Source organism: Vanessa atalanta, chromosome 14 (genome assembly GCF_905147765.1).
Source record: "Vanessa atalanta chromosome 14, ilVanAtal1.2, whole genome shotgun sequence".
NCBI classification, from domain to species: Eukaryota; Metazoa; Arthropoda; class Insecta; order Lepidoptera; family Nymphalidae; genus Vanessa; species Vanessa atalanta.
The window spans coordinates 3,275,028-3,299,885 of record NC_061884.1 but is presented as its reverse complement, the minus strand read 5'-3'; the positions used below and the strand labels follow the sequence as shown (position 1 = coordinate 3,299,885).

Below are 24,858 nucleotides of genomic sequence, written 5' to 3'. Positions count from 1 at the left end.
GACTAAAATTGGCTTGCGGCCTACTTCCAAATATTATACTTACTAAATACAGTATTCTATATTATTCAAAGATATAGTTGTTTCTTAGCGATCTTACCTCAATATTAAAGTCATTATATTATATAAAATGAGTTTATTACAGATATTATAAACATTATTATTAATTCATAGTAATTTTTTTGCCATCCATAATTTCTATCAAATTGGTCAAAATTAGCTAAACGTGCGGCATTTGATTTTTTTTAATAAGCCCTTTGTAAATAGTGTTCCCAGTAACAATGGACTTTTAATCGACTATATATAGGTAGTAGACCTAAGACTTGAGTAATTATGGATCTAATAATAATGTGAGTGTACTCATTATTATAAACTAAACATTATTAAACTCCATTTTTAGAAACATTTTCTATTGTGCCCTCGAAGACGTTGCCTTAAATGATCGATAAGCGTAACATCCAGACTTTTAATTTCCAAAATTAGAACTTTTTTACATTTTTCTTCTTAACGATACTGCAAAGCTGTTTTATTTATTGTAACAATTGTATTCCATAATACCAATAAATGCATAATAACTATTTGCTTATTAATTGTATGAATTACTTTTATTATGAACTAGCGACTCAACCCGGCTTCGCAGGGATGCAATACTGATAGACCTTTTTAAGGTGTACAATAGTGTAATACATTATTTTGATCTATCTCGTAGGGTTCAATGGAAGCGCAAAAGAATGTGTTTATTTACGACATCACATTAGAAACCTCTTAAATTATCAGTGTGTGTTCTTAGTGTATTATTATACTATATTTTGCATATAAACTTCCTCTTGAATCGTTCAATCTATTAAAAAAAACTGCATCAAAATTCGTTGCAAAATTTAACAGATCTAAGCATACATAGGGACAGACAGCGGGGAGCGACTTTGTTTTGTACTATGTAGTGATAGTGATATAAAAGTCACGACAGTATGGATAATTACGAGATAAATCATTATAATTACGGTCTAGAAACACAAATGTAACAATAGACAACAATTCTATTATACACACGTACGTATATATTTTATATTGTCTGATATTATTGCTATATGAGATGAACATACATAAATGCTAATAAAATTGGTACAGTTCTTCTACTAATGCGTGTTTTGTTTTATTACATCAAGGTCTCAGTTTAATTGGTCTACTGAAATAATGAATATGCTCGAGTTCTTTGTGTATTTGATTGAAGATTGCGCTTGCAAGTAGAAACAGAATCAGCCTTTTAGAAAATTCAACGGAGCTTGTCTAACAATGCTCTATTCCACACGAGGCACCCGTTGGGAGGGTACAAAAAGGTGAATTATTAGATTTCTCACGGCTAGTGGTTTCAATCGGGCGATATTTAATTAAATAAAACCTCATGGGGTTTCGCAGACGCTTTGTATCCAGTTTTAATTTCTACAGTCTGGTCCTTTCTTCTTTAGCTTTTAAAAGAAATCTTCATGGTATTGTATACATTCGACGCATTACATATTTTAGAATTCGATTTTTTCAAATTCTATTTTTGAACATAAAAACCTGAACCGCTCTTATTCAACTTTCTAGAGAACAATAATGAATTTGTACAAAGTGACTTTCAAAAACATAGACACATAATATAAAAATAAATAATGTAAAAAAGATAAAGAAGCAACGAAAACTTAATGAGGAAGAATGTTTTGGGTGGTGCAGTGTGGAATACACTCCATATCCGTCTTAGATGGGTAGAGTTACGAGAGCAAATAAATGTTTGACGAATAAGCCTTCCAAGTCAACTTCAGTTAATAGTGTTACTAAACATCCGCTGAAATGTCGCTGGCTCTAACGACCAAGTCTCTTAATTAGCAACACTGACTTCGACGATCTTAGCGTTCCATTAAATGTTGTTAAGTGTGACAACGATTTAAATTCACATACAACGCGTACAGTGTATGGTATGTAATATATCCGACAAATTTAAATAATCACATTAGAAAAAATGACCATTTAAATTAAGTATTTTGTTTTCGTTAACCGCAAGAGTTTCACATTCTACTTGCATTGAAAAAGTTAATCGTACGCTGTCGTTTCTATTTGTTATGCTCCACAAATTTTATTTATTTTGTAGCGAAACTTTGAATTACCTGCCGTTACTGTTTAAAATGTACGATTTTTTCTTCCTCATCTAAATTGGATCAGCATGTTAACTGCCCCAGGGAACTTTCTGGAAGATTAATTTTTCGCTGTAGCTGGTAGTTTTAAAATATTTACATTTTATTGAAATTTTCATGCATACATCATTATCTAATAGAAGAAATAGACAAAATAATGCTTTTATTTATAGGGTATTGTAAAACACTATATTTAAAATTAGTTAATAAAATAAAATGTTTTAAAGATATCCACAGTTTTATTACCCTTAAGATCAATAATTGTAAGTACATGAAACCAAATGATTATTGTTAAAAATTGCTGATTTAGAAAATATGTCACCCGAATGTCACGAGCATTCCTACGTTATACAATAGGTAATGTATAGAATCAAATAGAAGTAACATATCATCAACAGTTTGTTGAATTCGATCCTAAAACTATTAACCGTGTCCCTTCGACGCTAGTTCCTGAAGTCGTTTTACAGGACTCAGGTGTCCTTCCAAATGTTTCTGCCCGAAATCATTTAGTTCGTTCCCTTAACTAGATCCCTCAAGAATAATTTATTTTTATCTGTCCACTGAGGTGGTCTTGTAATCACAGGTCTATTGCGAAATGCCCATCGCTTTTAAAAGGGGGCTTGCTTGAAGTTTTCTTTGAATAATAACAAATCATACAATATCGACGTAAATACCGACCTGAGCTTTAATGCATTTCATTTTCATTCAGTTTATACAATTAGATACTTTTCTAAAATTTAATTCCATTTATGTAAATATACATGGCAATAAATGGGCAACCTAATGGTGAGTGGTCACCAAAACTTAGTGGTCTGAATAGGTATCACCCACTCATCATATATTCTACCGCTAACCAGCAATACTTAGTAAAGCTGTGTTCCAGTTTGATAAAGGTTGGGTGAGCCAGTGTAACTACAGGCACAAGGGACATCATATTTTTTTACAGTGCCTTCGTTTATTTTGGGGGCATGTTGACTATTTACCATTAGGTCGCTCTTTGGCCCGTCCGCCTATCTATATCATACAAAAAAAAACCAGACACCTTCGAATCCGTACCCATAAATATAAAGATAAATCATGAGTAGGTATGTCGTTACACCTACTAGTATTTGAGTAATAGTCGGTATTGTTGAAAGAGTACAGATAGCCTGACCTTCGTGATCGTGATCCTTTTCAGCGAGTAGTCAATCATCTAACAATACTGGGACAATTTGGTGCTATGATAAAATTTTTCGAATACTGATACGTCGTGACAATGCGAGGCCCTATCATTTCAGCTCTGAAAATCAGGCTTACTGCACATCGACGGCTTTACGAACTCGTACTGACTTCAGTTATGCCTTTTGAAATAGTCATTCACTGTCAGCTTTCGTATTTAAGCACATTCAAATATGGGCACAAAGAAAATCGATATTTAGCTTAAAGAAATAATATTCCATTATATATCACGATATTTTGTGGGCTATTTTATAATTGCTAGTTTTCAGCGTCTCTCAAAATTTTACAGTAGCTTCGAATATTTATTAATAATGTTAAAATAAATGTACTACTAATTAATTTTATGAAATGATAGTATGTGGTACTTGGCTTTATACTTAGTAGTAAGGTTTTGACACTTGGTGGTAGGGCTTTGGGCAAAACCGTCTCAGTAGGTACCACCCCCTCATCATAGTATTGTTTGCTGATGATAGTTCTATAATTTTTAAAATAAAAAGACGTCTTTCAATATATGACGATGTGAACAATACTCTCTCTGAAATAGTAAATTGGTTTAGTGTTAATAATTTAATGTTAAATAGTAAAAAGACTAAATGTATTAAATTCACTACTCCCAATGTAAGATGTTTCAAAACGAGTGTACGTTTAAACTGGGAAGCATTAGATGTTTTAGAATCAGCAGAGTTCCTTGGTATAACAATAGACTCTAAGCTCCAATGGGGCCCCCATATAAATAAATTATCGAATAGACACAGCTCTGCAGCCAATGCGGTAAAAAAAATTAGACTTTTGACTGATGTGGATACGGCTCGCCTTGTGTACTTCAGTTATTTCCATAGTATAATGTCGTATGGCATCCTACTCTGGGGTAATGCAGCTGACATTAATACTATTTTTGTACTGCAGAAGAGGGCTATTCGTGCAATTTATAACCTGGGCCCAAAAGATTCGTTAAGAGGTAAATTTAAAGAAATTAAAATAATGACTGTCGCTTCTAAATTTGTTTTTGATAATGTTTTGTATGCACGCAAAAACATAAATGATTTTCCCAGATATTGTGACGTACATTCTATTAACACTAGGAACAAGAATAAAATTGTTACTCCAAGTACCCGATTACACAGGGTTAGTAACTCTTTTTTGGGGCAATGTATACGTTTTTACAACAGGATCCCAGAAACGTTCAAAATTATTCAATTATAAAATTCAAGAGCGTTTGTGTGCTAAAGGATATTACAACACTAATGACTTTTTAGTTGACTGCACACCTTGGGAATGAAATGATCGCCTCCAGGCTGTTTCAAATAACTAAAATATAATTATCATTGTACATGCAAAATGGTAAAAAAAAAAATATGTCCCGCTGAGTTTCTTTCGACGGTTCTTCTCAGGTCCGAGGTGCTAAATTCCAAACCGGTGGTAGATTTTTGACAATCAATAAGCAAGTGTAAACACTTCTATATTGAATAAAGATTTTTGACTTGACTTGACTTTGATCACATATTCTGCCGCTAAACAGCAATACTGTGTATTGTGTTCTGGTTTTAAGGAGAAAGCCTGATGATTGATGACTTCTTACAGCGCTTTATGGGGGGATGTTGGCTATATACCATTAGGTCAGCTGTATTATATTATATGCTACTATACTATATTATATTTTATATTACTTATATTTACTACATTATATAAAATAAAAATATATTGAATTCTATATTTATTTTTATCAACATTTAATTTAACTAGACTTTAAAGGAAACGTGTGTGAAAATTGAACTTGTTTCTTGGAGTATTTGCTGGCATATTATACTAACGTAGAGTAAACAAAGCTGTAACTGAACTTTCTCAAATATATATATATGCGAGAAAATGCCTGAAGGTTTCATTTCATTTCTGTTTCAACATGGAAATGGCACCCACTTAATAAATGTGTTCGAGTTTTCGCGGTGCGCTTTTGAATGAAGAGGAAATAAATTAAACGATACAGAGCTGTCTTCAAAAGTTTTAATATAATATACTGTTGGTAGAATTTTAATATTTATCTTCATCACGACTTTGTTTAATTAATAAGGCAAGCGATCTACTTTGACTTAGAATCGGCCCATTTGTTAAATACAGAGAATATAAATTAAGAAAAGTCAGGCGTTACAAAAAAGTTTTTTTTGTAACGCCTGACTAAAATAGTACAAAACGAAGATACATTAAACTTGTACCAGAAGATGCTGCGCGTTTTGCCGAAGGTTTAAGTTGATAATATCGTTATATATCAGAAACTATGCTTAGCAGTTTTAGTTATTTTAAATTTAGAAATTGTTTCGTGACAAACCTCAATTTGATGTTCTTGTATGTATTTATCTAAAAACATACACAATCATTGAAATGCATATGAATATCTATTGTCTGTACATTTACATCACATACATAAAAAAATGGAAACACGACAATCATAAAAAATAATCATAGACGATTCAAAGACAAAATATTTGCTATCAGCTAAAACTCGATTCATACAACTGTCAAATAAAATATCAAAATCTAAGAATTTATTTGTTTCAACATTATTCAGAAGAATTTTTAGATACTCATGCTTAATATACTTTTATAAACTTAAATAAACGTTGAATTCAACGAAGAGTAGTGCTGATATTCTCGATGCATTTTCTGCGGTTTTCAAACAACCTTCGCTAAACCCCCGAATGAACGCTTTTATCTGTCTCCCAAGTAAATATAGAATCTCAGTAACTCTCTGATATTCTCTCCTCTCAAGATTTCTTCGAGTATCATAAGGATTTGAACTTAAGACGGTAGAAATCTTGAATATTTTAAATAAATTTCAAATTTGATTTATATTGGACTAATATAAAAAAGAAGTACTTTTTTATTACTGTGACGGGAATTAATATCACTGATTTTTACTTATTTTTAAACAAATATGTTGTCGTGCTAATTGAAGTATAATAATTTTACAATATTAGAAAGTACTTTGTATTATTATTTTACTTACTGGAAGGTTAAACTCTAAATGAATTCCAACGAAACTTAAATTTTATATAAAATCAATAATTTTCATATTCGGGTAGTTTAATTAATTTGTATGTTCTGTCCTCCTCTGTCCTGTTCTAACCTCTGTGTCATCTTACACCTGAACTAAAATTTATTTTAACAGTCGGAATTTCGAAAGTAAAATTAATGAAAACAAACTATAACCGCGTAGTTTCGAAAAATTATGACAACATTTCCGCCTAGAAACGTTATTCTGTTTTCTTAAAAGAATATTCACGCATTAGTTAGTCACAAACAAGATTTGCAAGATTAATATCAAAATACTAAGACCAAAACTTACTGAGACAAATGATTGCATAATCCGACTTAGTTTTGTTTTTTACTGTATCGCATCTTGTTTGATTTAATCTTTAAAAAATAAAGTAAAGATGTTCGCTAGACAGTCGGGTCTATTTATTCGAGCCATCTGAGCCCCGCTGTAATGGACAATGCATCTCCGATCTCGAAGAGAACGCTGAATAAATCTTAGAAGTTAAATCTTTAAAACATTTGATAAATGTTATCTAAAGTAAATTATAACAAAAAGTAATAAACATATTTTTTGATAGATTGATTTTTGTCAGAAAACTATTCTAAGAGCCTTCGCCAGTTGGTGCGTCTGTTTGATTGTGAACTCAGTATACAAAATCACTAGATGAATATTTATTAAACTCGGCATTGTATTTCTTATTCGTGGAACATACATCCCCGGTATATTTTATCTTAGAGAAAGAAAGTGTTTGTAATAACAAACTGTATACGCTATGAGGCGATTTACATACCCAAATATAAAATGAATACCAAAAACCAATTCAATTATTTAATGATATAAATTAAATGAATACAGAAAAATTATGTACTCTTGTTTATTCTCTTATGAAATAAATATTTATAATGATTACCGAACTACAATCTGATCGTTATATTCGTATTCTAAGTTTCAAGTACGATAAATTACAAATGGAGAAAGAATATACTAAATACGTATAATCGTCTTCCTATAGTATGTGATGAGTACTTCTCCCCATCAGTGTTAAGTGCCATAAACAAAGGCGAGTACTACTGAAAGTGGGAAAGTGCGGGCATCGTAAATTATCAGCAAAGGGCAACCGATACAGAAGTAAGGCGACACATAAATCCTACTGACGCATATAACGGGTGCTACAGACTTTGTTTACTTGGATATCAAATTTCTGGAAATACCAATATGTCCTTTGAACTTTGGAATCAAATATTTTATCGTTCCGTAGTCACCAATCAGCATCCTGGAAAACATTTCTAGGTAAGCTAGATTGAAAATATCCAAATAAAGCTCTTCCGATTCTGGAATATTTTATTACAAATCAAATTAAAATATTTTATTCAACGTTCAATTACTTGTTGATTGCTAAATTAAAAACTACCACCGGTTTGGAAAAGAAAATACTCTGAACAAAGAAGAACCGACAAAAGAAATTCAGCGCTTTTTTTGTCAGTTTGTAATGGTTTACTATTATTTAATATAATAATGAATGGCTAGGTTTTGTTTCATACCCAAGCTGAGATACACGAACTCACTAATTATATAATCGTAATTAAAAAAAATAATAATTTTCAACAGAGTTATTTTATATTTGCTTTCTGGAACCATGTTGTTAAACCACCAACCCCGGAAAAGAATTACTGACTCTATTCAGTCGAACGACAGGAGTATTAGTTTGTGTTTGTTCCTTGTACCAATGTTATGATACCATTTTCTCACAAAATCAATAATAATTACTAACAGTATTTAAAACGGGATATTTACCATGTTTTTTATTTTTATTTGTTGGAGCTCGATATTTCGACATTATCTACGAATGTCTTGTTCACGAGACTGACGTTTGCGGGTAGATGTTGAAATAAAAATAAAAAACATGGTAAATATCCCGTTTTAAATACTGTTAGTAATAAAAATAACCATGTTAATTTAAAATCAATAATAATGTTCTGTACATACATACCGTTATAATAAATAATATGTATTGAAGAAGCAACAGTTAATATATTAATTTCTTTCAACATATGCCTCAATTATTGTTTAGAATTTTACTAATAATATCCCTTCTAGTAAGATTCTATGGTTCCAATATAGAAAGCAAGGCCCGGATAAACAGCTAATTCCATTACGAGAATAGCTCGGCACGGGGTGGCCGTGGACAGTCTTATTGGGCTTTCGAGATTACTTGCTCCTTAAGGTCGTGACAGTCCTGATGTTACTAATCTTCGAATCAAAAGGGGTGAGAAATGAACTGCTTTTAGCTCTATGCTGTGTGAAATTGGTTAAGGGCGCATAACATTCGTTAAATCCAACGGAAATGAACCTTTAGGTAGCATTACGTACTTATTTGTTTCATGACTTGTATGAGTAAGAAGTATTGTATATAGTTACGGTTTTGTAAATTTTGACCATGACCATGACCATGACCACATGACCAAAACAATATTATGTTTGTAATTTCATCGAAGAAATATCACTAAACTATTTGTCAATGACGTTGACTTGGATATGTGCTGTTATAAAGTAATCAGTCTGTAAACTACTTTCTGCCATAACCGGAAATTATACTCGTGACCCTTGTCACTCACAGGAGGAAGAAGAGAACAAATTTACTTCGACAAAGTTACAAAATCACAATTTGTATTAAATTAACGAGAAAGAGCAGAAATTTGATATACAATAATATTTGTAGGTAGTTATTGATTTAATTTAAAATAATTTTAATTTATTTTTAATAGTTACTATGATAGAGTAAAATTCACTAAGCCCTATCTAAATTTACCAACGTCTTAGCTAATAAGTCTCTCATGCCGGTGTTTGCGTTAAATTATAAAGCTTATTAAGCATTGTTCCCCGGTGTGTCGTAACCTCCCGCAATGAAATGTGCTGCGCCTCATCCAGCAACTTGTGAAGGCTCCTGAATTATTTACCTCGGTCCATATAACGTGCTAAGGTTATGGAGTTTAAGAACTCTTTGATTAATTTTGTTGTGAACATTTTCGTTTCTTATTATATTAACCTCTTTCGTAATATAAGGTATATCTGAATTGTTGAGCTATATTTGTGTCATATTTTGAAGTTGTTTAATGTCATATATATTTTTATTGGTATTATTCCTTTCGATTTTGAACATTTTTGTAATGAGAAATTAGATGGAATGACGAAATCCACTGAAGAGAACTGTCGAGATAAAAACGAAAATGAAGAAATAATTTCAAACGGTAATTTAATAAAACCAGATAAAAACGGTGACAATATGAAGGATCTAAACCCTCTAGACTTCAATTCCGCTGATGACGTCAGGTAATTAAATCAAGATATTTTAATAGCTTTAAAATAGCTGATATAGACTACAAAGCAAAGATTATTCTTGATCTATATAATAAAAAAAAAAAGAAAAACAAAATACAAAACACAATAAGGTCTATGAACCATCATCGTTTTAAAATTTTAGTGATTTTAAATTTTTTGCAACTATTTGGAATAAAAACTTACATATTTCTTAATAAATAAGTATGTTTTAAAAAAACTCAACTATTTTTTTTTAATTAAACCTCTAACATGTTTCTAGGCAGACATTGAAAGCCGTTTTTACAAATAAATTGCCGAACTTTGATGAAAATGCTGAAGATTACATTGGACTTAAAAATGATTGTGATAATGACGTAGTAACAAATAGAAATCGAAAAAGTCCTACGTTGACGATTAAAACAGACGATTGCAAATTAAATAACAATGATAAATATTTGCAAACAGACAAATCAAAAGAATTGCCTTCGTCAAATGAAGGAAAAGGCAAGAAGAGACGAGGAAGACCGCTTAAGACAGAACCCTCAAAGAAAATAAAAAGACAAAGCATTTCGGCGATGTACATTGGCAAATTGTCAAACCTCGTGTTTTCGAAACGTGATAACGAAAGTGATTCTGATTTCGATTCTGCTATATTTTAATTCCTATAAATAAAATAATGCCTCTCTCAGATATATCCTTTATTATTTTATTACCTCGGTTTTATTTAGTAAGTTCGCGTAATATTTTTTCCTAACCCAGATTCGGTTAGCCGAGTGTATATCGTTTAAGTTCAGACTGTATCGTTGAGCGGTGCTATCGTATTACAGCAATCTCTTAGCGGATCGTATCATATCGGAAATTGAATTTCCGATTGGCTCTCAAGTGCACAGACTGTCTGTAATGGATGGCTCGCAGTCCCTGTTTCGCGAACTTCATGAGAATGATAGATAGTAATACTTGGAATAAGACTCTCAATGTGGAAATTGAACAATGTTATACTTTCCCTTGTTCGATTCTTCTCGAGTCCGGTGAGGAATCGTCTTAACTGAACGAAAAGTTTGCGGTTGAATGGCTTGCTTGGATAAATATTAATTCTTTTTTTTTTAATTTTAATGTTATTGCTACGGATTCTGGGTATTATAAAATCCTTATGTGTTATTAAACAAAGTACCCTTGCCGTATATGTCTGTTTGACCTTGATCAATTCAAAGACTACATACAACGAAGATCTTCATACGGTTTTCCCCAATGAATACAGTAATTCATGAAGAATATTTAAGCGTATAATATATTAAGATTACACAATGACTGTAGCTTACTGCCTCAGTGAATAGACTACATTCAGCAAAGTAATAAAGTCCCTGCAAGTTCCCATATATAAGCAGCGGCGAACCTAAGACTCTGTACTTGGCACACAAGCACAGAAATAATATTTACAGGTCCAAGAATACGGCAATAGAGACCCAACACCCTCATAATATATGAGAAACATGGACTGGGTTACGAAACGATCATTCATCAAATGTGCGACGAGAGAGTTACAATTGTGCGATGAAATATCCCATGCATTGGTTGCAATATCAGCTAACATGAAAAGCTTCATATTTTATATCGACGACAGAGCAAACGCGTTGGAAAGACTGGTCGTAACGCATAGCCGTCGCACACGAGGAATGCCAAAAGATTCTTGATTATATCTAGATCTAGAAATAGCGATACACCATAGTGATTATTCGATTATAGACAGGCTGAACGGATATATATAGAATAAATTGATTAAAACGTATTAATTGAATCCTTGCTGTTTTATTGAACAGAAGAAATAATGAATAGAGAAAATTATTTTACATTAAAAATAATGTATGTGTGTCGATTTTTAGGTATATAAAACAAAAAATATATATTTGTATGGCAACCACTAATACCAACTTTAAGTTAACTAAATGTAACATAGTTAAGTTGTATATATCATTGTTTTAATTACCTCATCGTCGTTCACTTCCTGCAAAATCTTAATACATTTCTAAGAGACCCGTAGGATATCATAAAGTATTTCTAAAAAGACAATTAATTAATCAAATAAAATAAAAAAAAAAATAACTTTCTCAAGTACGAAGTCAACCCAGCTGTTAACGTAAGCCAATTTACAAACTTAAACAATATTCTTTAGAAAATCTAACAATAGCAACGAAAGTTCGTTGAACATAAAGCTGTTGGACCAGCGGATCAAGCGCAAAAATACGACAGGAGGAGAATTTTCATTTCCACAATGTTTCGAGTAAATTCCTCGTCCGATTCACCCCACTCCACCCGATGTTTGTTCACGTTTTGACAGATAATGTAATATGTAGTGAGGGAAATTGGGTTTGAACCCTGATAGCAATCCGGTATATTGTTATTGCATCTGACATGTCTGGAGATGCCTTTAGGTTTGCAATATTTGTGTTGATATCATAACGCTGTCATAATGCTTATAAAATTTTATTGTACTACGTGTTGAGTCTTGGACTAGGGTCTGGCCGCACTTTGGTAGTTTTATATACGATGAAGTGGCTTTATGTTTTTTGAGAATAGCCTTTTCACATCCGAAGTTAAAACTCAGTAAGATGTTTTTATATCATCAATATAATTACACGCTAAATGCATATGGATTATACATCTTATAGTATTTTTTAAACAGAGTTAACTATTAAGGAGTGAATGGGCGTAATTACGGACACGAGGGATGTAATAATATCTTATATTCCCACCGTTGCTCTTGTCCTATGAATAAAAGAGTTTGTACGTGTTTTTTTAATTGAGTTCATAGTTATAGTTGTTGATGCACTATTACTGTATTCGTGTAGACGATTGGTGAATCTGTTCCTTACAATAAAACTATAAAATTCATTCCATTACATATACGATACACAAACCTAATCAATATTATCTTCTTTACATGTGCATTAGCATTAGCAGCCCGTAAATGTCCCACTGCTGGGATAAAGGCCTCCTCTCCCTTTGAGGAGAAGGTTTGGACCATATTCCACCACGCTGCTCCAATGCGGGTTGGCGGAATACATATGTGGCAGAATTTCGTTGAAATTAGACACATGCAGGTTTCCTCACGATGTTTTCCTTCACCGCCGAGCACGAGATTAATTATAAACACAAATTAAGCACATGAAATTTCAGTGGTGCCTGCCTGGGTTTGAACCCGAAATCATCGGTTAAAATGCACGCGTTCTAGCCACTGGGCCATCTCGGCTCACATGCTTTACATGTGATTCGTATAGTATTTACTAATAATGATTTTTTTTAATTGTATCAACAAAAGTACCGCTAATTATGACAGCCCAGTTCCTTATTCTGTTAGATTAATCATCAATATAGATTAGACTATTGTACCTATAATATTATATTATCTGTGGCGATTACGAGTATCTCCGGTAGTATTTCCCGCGCATGCTTGGCACGCACGCGCGAATTTCAGTTTCAGTAGGGCGGCCTAATTGTAGGAATACACGTGAGCTGTACAATCACAGGTTGAGGTCTAATAATGAGCTAAGGTCCCTTCAACTAGACAGGCAATTTAATTGTGCATTTTAAATTACTAAGGGACAGTCATTGTTAGAAAGTGCTTGCATCAGCAATTTCGGTTTTATTAGTGTGTGGCTTCTCCTGATGTTAATACTTTTATAATGATATATATCAATTTTATAAATCAAATATTACAATAACATTTGAATTTAATCTATAAAACTTCGGTTTAAATATTTAATAAAAAAAAAAAACAATAATTTTGTCCGTGATCAGAACATTCTAGAACTTAGGCTGGTCGCTGGTCTAGCTTACGGCATTAATTACTATTTTTGTTCTTTTATTTCTACGAAATAATATCAATCGCTTAAATTTCTGTTAACTAAGTATATCTTTGTTTAGTCTAGCATTTAATTGCGTATATATAACGTCTATTCATGTTTAAATGAAAATATAGGTATATATTATTTTGATGAACTGTGGTGAACTTTCAAATTAACACAAACGCACAATTAACCGTTAAATATTTTTGAATTTGGAAGTATAATATGATTCATGGAAGGATATAAAGGTTATTATAGATTACAAAATAACCAGCTAAATGTCAAAGCAATGCCTTATTATGTATTCATCCGAGATGATCTCATACGAACAACCTAGACTATATTGTAAGAAAGACAAAGATAATCTTTATTGAGGACAAAACCGGTATTACAAACACATAACATTAACTAAATAACATCTGCATTATTACAAAAAGCAATAAAATAAAAAAATATAATCATTAGAAACCTTATTTGTTAGATTTGTATTAAAAGAAATTAAACTAAACTTAGTTTTGTAAAATACAAAACGAACCGAAAATCGATTATGTATCAAAATTGATAAGATTTAATTAAAATCACAGATTCTACATCGAGAACACCGTAGTCCAGAAAACAAAAAAATACAGGAACATTAACTATTATTCTCTTAAATCTTTTTTGTCATAAATAAACATAGTACGTACCGTACGTACGCTTACTAGTTCTCGCCCGCGTGTAAGGGAGGGGGATTCTATGTTTTTTGTCTTTCCTTGGCGATTGGGTTACAGCGTTAAAACGTTATAGATAGACTTACTTTTACATTTAAAGTATTTGTACAGATTGTTCATAAATTTCAGCACATAATACCACAAAAGACGGTGTTGAATAGTAACGAATGTGTGACTCGACACGCGTCAACCGATAAACGCCATTGAAAGCCACGTATTGTGTACATAAATGTATAGATGCTTAATGGCCTACAATTTCAGAGTCTGTTGAATTAAAATGAACGTTTTCTTGATTACTAGTTTCAATGGTTTCGAGTGGTTAGGCTCTGACTAATCGTAGTCGTAATGATAGGTATTAAAACATATTGTTTTAATACGTCACGACTAACAATGAATATCCTTATTATCATATCTATATCATTAGTATTATAAGTACGAATTTAACTCGTTCTGTTAGTCTGTCAGTCTGTTGTGTTTTCATGGCAAGACAAATCACTGAAACGATTTTTATGAAATTTGTTAAGAATCAAGCTTGAACCTCAACGAAGGACTTCGGCTACTTTTTTTTGCCTTGCACTTAAAGACCAATCCCTAAAATGCTGCAAGTTTCGATGACTTATGCTGCTAGATCCTATATTTGTACCTTAACTTTTAATAGGTACTTGGACTTACGGATATTATGATACCTAACTCTTTAGTCATATTATAAATGCGAAATCTAGTTCGTTATTTACGCTTTTTTGTTTTAACTATGTATTCGATCGATTATCACGAAATTTCGCGAACACGTTGCCATGGTTACAGTAAAGTGCAGTAAACTTAAGAACTCAGGGTACTTAAGACCAGCTCCCCAAAAAGCTAGCGAATTTCCGATCGAAAACTACCAATAAATTAATATAGAAATAAAAGTATCGAAATGATAATTCTTAAAACAAATAATTATTATTACTTTAACATTGACATTAGCGCTGTAACAAATATTAACCCTCATTAATAATTAGAATTTCTAATAACCCTTAAGCCTGCAGTTACAAATTTAATGGCATAGACCGAACAGAAAACGAAATTCAAGGCGGTATATAGATTAAAACTGAGATTTTAAATGTAGAACGTATCTGTTAGCGTTGAACACGCGGTACATCCGCAGCCATAAACATGTAATTTTCAATTAGAAGCTGACGAACGAACTGTAATCTTAACTTTTATTACTTCACTCAGTTAATTACTTTTAACGGACGAGTTTGTACCAGAGGAGCTTCTTAATGAAATTCAGTCTAGCAAGATATCTCTGTCGTAATGTTCCTAAAGTTTGAGCACTACATATAGGGATATGTGACAGACAGTTTTCCATTAACTCGCGAGCTAAACGAATGTAAATCCCCGTACACACGGGTGCAAATTCACTAGCTTCATTTAATAATGAATTAATTAATGCATCGCTGCAAGTTCCGAGACGGGGCTTGAAACTTGGGAACTTCGTCTCCAAATGCCTCGTAGGTATCGTTTTCCGACTAAGTTATTTTTGGCTGTACGCCTACGGGTTTAGGATCGTGTTTCAAATTGCGATTAAATTATGTATGTTTAATAACTTAATTGTTAAACTGTCTTAACTGTTTTCGTTGTTCTGTTTGTTAAGACAGCCATCATTACTTTTCTCGAAAAACTTTTTGGCTGTTGAGCATTGTGACTGTCTTAATATTGGGCATTATTTTTTTGTTATTTAGCATGTGAGGAGAATTGGGTTTGAAAATAAAAAAAAAATGTTAATGTTCCACACATTTTTAAATATCGAATGTTATTAACAATCAAGTCAATGTAAACCAGACGACACACCAGGACGACGGGTAGAATACTTTTGTAGGTTAAAGATATATCTTGCTTGTTATGTAAACAAATATGCAAAAAATATTCTTCGCTAGTCGTCAACATAACATAAAGCATTTTCACGGTGTTAAAATGGTTTATAGCGAAGGCGAGAGTATAGCTCGAGACCAAGTTCCGTAGTAAAAAACCCTAATTTCCTGCACCCTTTCATTTATACCCGGGCAATCTGGAGCCCTGTAGCTTATTTATAGGGGTCCCGGTCGTTTGATGGGCGGCTGTCAGAATGCGTAATGATAAAGACTGTAAAAAACGTTGCAGACTTACTTCTAAGACGAGTAAAGTTAAATAAACGCAATAAAATGTCGAACTATACTAAATTTACTAATAAGATACATAATACTAAAATGTAACAGGATCAACAATGGGTTAACGTCCCACTGTGTAGACCTCACCTTTTCTTTTTTTAGAGATTTTAGCTTAGAGATAGATTCGTAGATACGCAGTTTTATCAAAAATTAAGGAAAAGTACTTGAAACTACTAGTGAACTACTAGTAGTTTTGATTATAATTTTATTCGTCATACGCAGCTTCCTTAACGATATTTTCCTTAAATACCGTGATATATGCATATAAGCAAAAACGAAACGCGTGAAAGCGATGCTTGCAAGGATTTGAACTTGCGATGTACTGGATCGTCTGGGCTCTATAAGAATATAATATAACGCCTAGACTTATTACTATATTATAATGATATTGCCCATTATAATAAGTCGCTTTTTGAAACCGTCTGTATTACCTCGGAGACTATCAACCTAATACTTATTATCTTATTATTTATTAGTTAAGTCAGACTATTATTTGTCGGTTGTCTGCACTGCCAGTACCAAGCTCACTACGTATTCATGTAGAAGAGTTTACGAGTGTTAGTTCGGTCGTTTGGTCTTGTCAATGATATGTTATCATTATTTCTATTTTTAGACATAAATTATGAGATGCTATATTTTTTCAAATACAGAGTTCGTTAACCTCGTTATTTTAAAGTAATAATAACACTTGACTGAGATTTATTACAGGAGAAAGGGACAGATATATAAATGAACTTTTTTTTTATCCAAGTTTCATTTCATTTTTTCTATTGCATATTAATATTTTTAGTTTTGATACTGTTTGCATATATATTTTGTGCGATCGCGAATACATTATCAACAATAATGTATAGGTTTATAGTAGACATTTATTGTTCCTAAATAATAAAACAAGTGAATGAACAATTATCTGCTTTTCCGAGGCTTAAAGATCTTCATTCTTCAATTTAACAGCTATAAATTTTCAAGGGTTCCTTGTTATCCCAAGCACAGTATTTAATTTGACTTTTTTTCGCTGCAATATATTAAATTGGACCTTTTTCTAAATCAGTTGAAATTCACTTTAAGTCGACTCTATTTGACGGTTTTCGGCTTGAATTTTAAAAGGCGACCTTAATTACGCTTAGCGCGGATTCAAATGGGTCGAGATTGTTGAAAAATAAATTGCTCCATTTTTTATTGTTTATTAAATCGCTCTTTGTTATGAACTCGGCCGTTTAGCGCAGGATGCGTTTAATAAAAGTTACCTATATACGAGTTAACGAAATTCATTATTACAGTTTCGTTTATTCGCTTCAGCGGATTTTTTTATTATCTGTTGAACTTTTCGTTTACGTTCGTATTTTAAGTTGTAGAACATTGAGTAAGCCCGGCTAGGAAGGTACCAGCTACTCATCACATATTATATGTTACCCGATTTAAAAGAACACAAAATATTGGTTTCGATGGTTAGTGGTGCATTGGCGATGTCAGGGATGGTTAATATTTCTTACAGTAAAAACAACATATTCCAATAAAAAAAATAAGCTGAGAATATCTATCTAAGATTCTACCTTCAGGTTTTTATTAGATAACTTTCAATACGAACATTGGCACGATTTTGCTGTTTGACCTTTGATCATGTAAAATGACGTGTAGGTCTTTCTGCTAAGGTTAGTGGGACACGCTTGTGCGATAAGGCAGGGGCGTCGGAGGGAGGGTGCAGATAACGTCACTCGTTACTCCTCGCTTGTCAACTTGACGTTTAAAAATATGTATCTAAAAAAAAAAGAAAGTTTTCTTAAGTATTTTTTATGTTACAATTCCTCAGTGTAATGTGAGTTACGAAACCTTTAGCCCAATTTGTTAACAGTTTAAATAAAGAAGAAAAACAATTAGGCTATCTCGAAGAGAAGAATGAAAATTAAATAACTTACAAACAAAATATTTATGCCTCCCGGAATTTAGAGTTCATAGTATGAAATTTAATATCTACGAACTAGGCTTTAAGTTTTCATATACTTCACTCGAATACAAAACCAAACTCATTCCGACTTTCCCACATAAAAGTACTGGAGGTATTAACACAGTAAAGTACACTACATTTCTACTTGGAGTCTTGTTTGCTTTCAACGAAGGCTATTAAGTTGTTTATTACTCAATCTACACTCGTACCTGTAGCTCGTTATGTGTTTTAACTATTTTATTCATATTCCTCTCTGTGAATTAACCGAGATACTTAAAAAATAAAAAAAATAAAACCATGGCATATGTTTCGCCATTAATATAAAGCAAGGGTCTCGATTATATAGATTTAATGATAATTTGTTTTCCTTTAAAGTAATAAGAATGTAATATATGTAAAATAAACTTTTGTTAAAAATCTAGTAGGTTTTGTGAAGGAAGAAGATCTTACGATGAGATATTTAATTGTAAGAAATATTTAATTATAAATTAGATAATAAAAAAATCCGCTGACTGGCTTTCTCTTGTATCGTTCTCGTGGTTGATTTTGACAATAAATTAGGAAGTGTATAGTTTACTTATTCATAAAGTAAAAACTCGTTAATGTACCACTGCTGGGTAAGTAGACAGACAGACTTTCGCATTTATAATATATGTACAGATGAGATATCATCCCCTGTCTGATTTACCTTGGCCTCCTAATGTTAACTGCTCATAACATGACCAATGCGCCACCAACCTTGGGAACTAAAATGTTATAGCTCTTGTGTCTGTAATTACACTGGCTCACTCATCCTAGAAACAGCAACACAACAATACGTGAGTGGAAATTATCCAGACGGGCTTGACAAAGCCCTACCATAAAGTTAAGACTTAAAACGAAAATATATTTTTTATATATAATATTATTTATATTTTTCAGTATAAGTGATAAGATTCTTTGTTCGACTGACCAATGAAGTGTAGGTATCCTAGATACTTAATTATTCCGTCTAGCATGTGCTCCAATAATATGGAGCGACAGCTGGTTCAACATGTGATCATGTAATTGAAATGTTTATTGTTTCGTCCTTCACTACGCTTATTACGTAAATTATATACGCTGGCAAATTTTCTAGTACATTTTCTATACTTTTATTTTACATTTAATGTCGAACCAAACATTTTAAAAACATTAAAATTTTACACTTAATAACCGAGAAAATTTACAATTGGTAAAACTCATTTCAAATACTACGTTTGGTTATTTTGACCGTTTTGGTAAGTTTTCTTAACATTCACGTTCTTCAGGGGCATTAGGTGAATCTACCCGTAGGCAAGTGGGCACCACCACCCATAGACAACCCAATACATATCACCAATGCTCCACCAACCTTGGAACCTAAGTTAGTTCGCTTAGACCTGTTTAGCAGTAGAATATGTAATGGGTCGTACCAACTCGGAAAGGCTTGCAGCCCAAGATATAATCAAAAACAGTAATCATCGTACATATCTAATAAGTTTGTTTGAATGTCTTCAAATCGTTCTGTTATTGTTAAATTGAAATAATTCACATGAATCTACATTTTTTCAATGATGTGCAGATAGAATACACGTTCGTATTTCATCCGTGATGATCATAATTTTTTCCCTTTGTGAGAGGAATGATGCTTGTGCAAATGTAGCTCGTTTTGTATGAATGGCTTTAATCAAGATCTTTTTACTTGGTCGCTGCATAAAATCGTCCCCTTCATATAACCTTAGTGCAAATTGTCTTCTATATAAACATGAATCAGCTTTTCATTTTCACTTCTTTCATTAAATCGTGAGATGTTTTTCTCTTTATAAGGGTAATTTATATGATAATTTTTTTTTTTTTTAAATAAATATAAATATTGGACAACATTACTCTGATCCCAATGTAAGTAGCTAAAGCACTTGTGTTATGGAAAATCAGAAGTAACTACGGTACCACAAACACCCAGACCCAAGACAGCATAGAAAATTAATGGAATTTTTCTACATCGACTCGGCCGGGAATCGAACCCGGGACCTCAGAGTAGTGTACCCATGAAAACCGGTGTACGGACTTAAGGACCTTCCGTAGCTACGCGAGTGACTAATCACATAATATACCCTTATTTGAAAATGCCGCGTATTTTTTTGAAGTATCTAAGACATATATAACATAAATTTTTTAGTTTAAATCATACCATAAATCAAAATCAAACATTTTTTTCTAAAACATCAAAATTATATTTTACAAAATGACAATGTGATGATATATGAGAATAAAATGAGTAAAACTAGAATATTTCTGGTACACAATATTTATTAATATATTTCATTTGCTTAATAATGATAACTTGATGTTATTGTGGTATAACAAGAATAATAATAATAAATAATTCTGACTGTATGTATGCTGTGCACGTGGAGAATGTTCTTGATGAATACCTCCCATTTGTCCCTTGCCAAAGGACCATTAACTTCCCACCGAAAGGTTTCTATAATGTACTTCAAGGGCATTAGTGTGCCCACAAAACGTTTAAGGGCCTCCGTAGCTTAAGGCCCCCCGGAGTGCTTCCGATATGACGTCATATCCGATTTGATTGATGCCTAAGAAAAATGTATTTATTGTACTGAATTGAACTGAAAAGAATTGTGATTACCGCATCTTTCAAATCACGTAAAAACTTCTTATATCCATCCCAATGGCTCAATACAGCACGTGGGCAAGTTAAATTGATTCATATACTTAACTTTATTTTCATAATATGATTCACCTTAAATCTTCGTAACCTAAATGTTGCCTATGAAGTCCGGCCACAAGTGCTTTCAACATTTCAACCCTACTCCTTATCATATTAGTTGTTAATTTAAAATAACCAGTACCTTAATAATTAAGTACCTTCATGTCTATGTGACGTGTATAATCGAAAAAATACAGAGCTAATACAAGCATGGGAAGTTTTATGCATGAAGATTTTAAATTTGTTATGAAGAAAGAAAGCGAAATACTAAATCTTGAAATAAAATGACGATTTTTCCTGTAACTATCACGTGACCAAACATTTGTCCAAAATATGTCCAATATTATTTTTGTTGCCATTTTACCCTTCGACTTTCTGTTGCATGTAAACTTCGTATATTATACTACGAATTCGTTGCCTATTTGTATGGGGATTTGTATTATTACGTTTCCCCTAGAAATGCAAACATATTTTTAAATGCATCTCGAATAACATCAACCAAATACCGTATGATCCTTATTTGGTAAATTATTGCCAATTTCGTGCCAATCCCATAACCCCATGTGTTTTTTTGTGCACTATTTTTTCGTCTTCTTTTGGTGTAGGACACAGCGAAAACAAAGCCTAATATACAATTTAAACTGACGTGTTTCGAACTCGTAAAAGCAGAGCTCAGCTCAGCTAACGATCATTTAAAATATTTATGATATTATCTTAATAGTTCCAAGATTTGTTTCTCGTGTTCTTTGAAATTTCTCAAAACTTTCTCACCGCTGCTTTTCCCCAGTTCCCGCTGTAATTCGAGCCCTTTCGTAAACTTTCCCAACTGCTTCCAGGGGAGTGATAGCTGAGTTCAGTAATTTTAACTAATGACACTTTGTACTGAAGTCGGCTACATGCGTAAAGTTGCTTCCCAGTGCCTAACATGTACCACTTGCCGTGGTACTTACGATGTTAGCAATGTAATATTCCGATAATATAAGTAAATTTGTTTTATATTACTAACATCTTGCTAAGTCTAGATCTTTGCTCGTAAAACCGCTGTGACTTTTATTTTTATTAAAATTTTCGGAAAACGTCATAATTTGTTAAACGGAAGATGTGGTTGTAATATAAAATAAAATGATTAGCAAACCTTGCCATTAAATGTTACGAATAATAATGACAAGATTATTCTTTGATAATTACAAATTTAAACAAGATAGTCTTGTACCGACTTTAAATTATACGTAATCGTTACAAGTGTTTCATGATATATATTCGTATTAGGCCTCTCTCGTAGTATAACTTCCTATCTGAAGGATGTAAAAGCGCTTATAGATAACAGTACTTTACTGAAGTCTCGTTGTCTCTGACAAATGTCTTGATAGACGAAAGGGCCTTGACAGCACTATAAAGTCCTCTAATTTACATACAAATAATTGTAACAGATTGCGTCTCTCAACCATTTTCCCGCAAATTGTGTTCATTTGTATAATTTGTCAGACGCCACTTGATTCAGTTACGCCGATTTTGATGTAAATCGCTTGATTAATTAATGTTTTCTCTTTTCAGATTTCCAGGGCCGTTTCATTTGTAGGTCCGCATATTGATTGAATTATTTCATTTAAAACTTATGAATGTTTGTTAAATTAATTTGTAATAGATTATTAATTTCATTCACTCTATAATTTCAAGCAGCGATTGCTTTTCAATATTTCATGGCTTCTGCTTTATAATATACACGAATACAAAATACATCTATATACGATATTTGCTAGTTAAAAGATTATATAGTTAAGTTATTCTTTTTTACCACTGAATTTTCATGTGCTTAATTTGTGTTTATAATACATCTCGTGCTCGGCGGTGAAGGAAAACATTGTCAGGAAACCTGCATGTGTCTAATTTCAACGAAATTCTGCCATATGTGTATTCCACCAACCGGCATTGGAGCAACGTGGTGGAATATGCTCCAAACCTTCTCCTCAAAGGGACAGGAGGCCTTAGCCTAGCAGTGAGAAATTTACAGGCTGCTAATGAATTATAATTCTCTCAGATGTTACATATCATTCAATGCAAATCTAACATAATTATAGACGATAAAATCCAAGAATAATCCATTCCGTAACGAATAGCCCCATGCAATTAGCTCAACCGGACACTTATAATTGTTTACGGAGGAAATTGTCGGAATTTCCTCGCTGTAATGAAAAATGTCCGAGACTTTGTCTTTGCTTCTTTATGGCTTAAGTTTGTGGTTGGGACTTAAATTATTTTAAGTGCGCCCATTTGAGAGCGCCTCGCGGTTATCGTCTGCTGCCTGTGATTAATGTCGCTTGTGTTGAAGGTAGCTTCAGCGGCTAAGTTATTGTGAGCAACTATTGTTTTAAATTGGGGACCATTCTAGGGGTATATTCCTCGTATATACTGCTGCCCTAGTACTTTTCCTATATCACTATTTCGTACATTGTACTCTGGCTGACTTTAATATTGTTAAGTGTATTTGCTTAATTATTATACAATTTAGCCTCGTACTATAAAACGCTTAAAAAATAATATTAGTTGCCTTTTATAGCAACGTAAGTAAACATAAACGGGGAACAGATAAGACGAGTAGGGAGGTTAATTTAAAAAAGCTTTTTAGAAAACCATAATATTTTCCCCTTAAATCTCAGGCAGTTATCTGCAAGCCCGGTTTTAATTAAATGTTAGTATCAGATGGAAATGAGGACTTTTAAAATGTGAGTAATAATTTTTTTTTACAATAAAAATGTCTGTAATATCCTTGTTCCCTTTGCTTTATCTTTATTTTTAGGTAAGCTATGTGATAGCACGCCTTTTTTCCTGCACACACTTTCATAATTCTAAAAGGTTTTTGTATTTTTTTCTCTCTTGTATGATGTGTGGTTGATATATTCGCCTGTAATAAACTAAAACTCTGTACTCTAAAATTTAAACTAAATTTTGGTTTCAATGTAAGGTTAATAGAAACAATTTTAAATCGTAAATTTTCAACATTTTTTTTGCAAAACAGCAATGTTGTGTACTGTTGTGTAGCGGTTGGTAGCCAGTCTTAACTGCAGGCAAGGGACACAACATTTTTGTTCCCAATTTTAATGGTGCTTGAACGATGTTTGTATGTGGTCTGGCAGCTTGAATGTTTGTGTACTGACCATATTGCCAGTGGTATTTCCAAATTATTTGAATTAATAAAAATTCAAGCTTCGTCCGGTTCGAAAGATACATAGATTTTACTTATAAGAAGTTAGTTCGTACTTTACTTTTACACGGACTATCTCAGATATGTAATACTACGAAATTCAAAAGTAAATAGAAATAATCTTAAATGAAAAGTAAATACCTACTACATGTTTTTATCATGTTTGAAATTTTAAATCAAACAATATATAATGCAAAATGTTTAAATGTTACGCGGGTAAAAATAGAATGTCAAGATCTTAAAAAATCTCCGTCCCCGAATATAACCTGATCGAATTAAATTTTTATTCACGGCAATTTCGCGAGCGCCATATAATACAACGAATTTTAATAAAATGAAATTACTAAGGGCGGCTGTAAAATTTGAGGACATCTGAATTAATGCCGGAGAATAATTGAGTCCGCTACATTCACGCACAAAGGGTCATTTTATGTTTGTTTTATTAAATTTGTTTCCTTACTTCCTCAGGGAAGTGGGTATAAGAATTTATGAACAGAAAATTAT

The 24,858-nt window shown here is 32.5% G+C and overlaps 2 protein-coding genes across 2 annotated transcripts in view; both read left to right on the top strand.

Annotated features, from left to right (window-relative positions):
- The window catches only part of LOC125068972 (uncharacterized protein CG43867), a gene marked incomplete at its 3' end in the record, with an annotated part of 312,796 nt that overhangs the window by 7,182 nt on the left and 280,756 nt on the right, over nt 1-24,858 (top strand). The gene's annotated exons all lie outside the window — the stretch shown is intronic.
- On the top strand, nt 9,510-10,436 carry LOC125068831. Its single transcript, XM_047678157.1, has 2 exons — nt 9,510-9,747; nt 10,016-10,436. Exons 1-2 carry the CDS (start codon nt 9,602-9,604, stop codon nt 10,392-10,394), a joined length of 525 nt encoding a protein of 174 aa, XP_047534113.1. The 5' UTR covers nt 9,510-9,601; the 3' UTR covers nt 10,395-10,436.

Coding starts and splice junctions, on each gene's coding strand:
- LOC125068831 (XM_047678157.1), top strand. CDS start 9,602: ATGACGAAATCCACTGAAGAGAACTGTCGAGATAAAAACGAAAATGAA. Junction 9,748..10,015: donor AATTCCGCTGATGACGTCAG/GTAATTAAATCA, acceptor ACATGTTTCTAG/GCAGACATTGAAAGCCGTTT.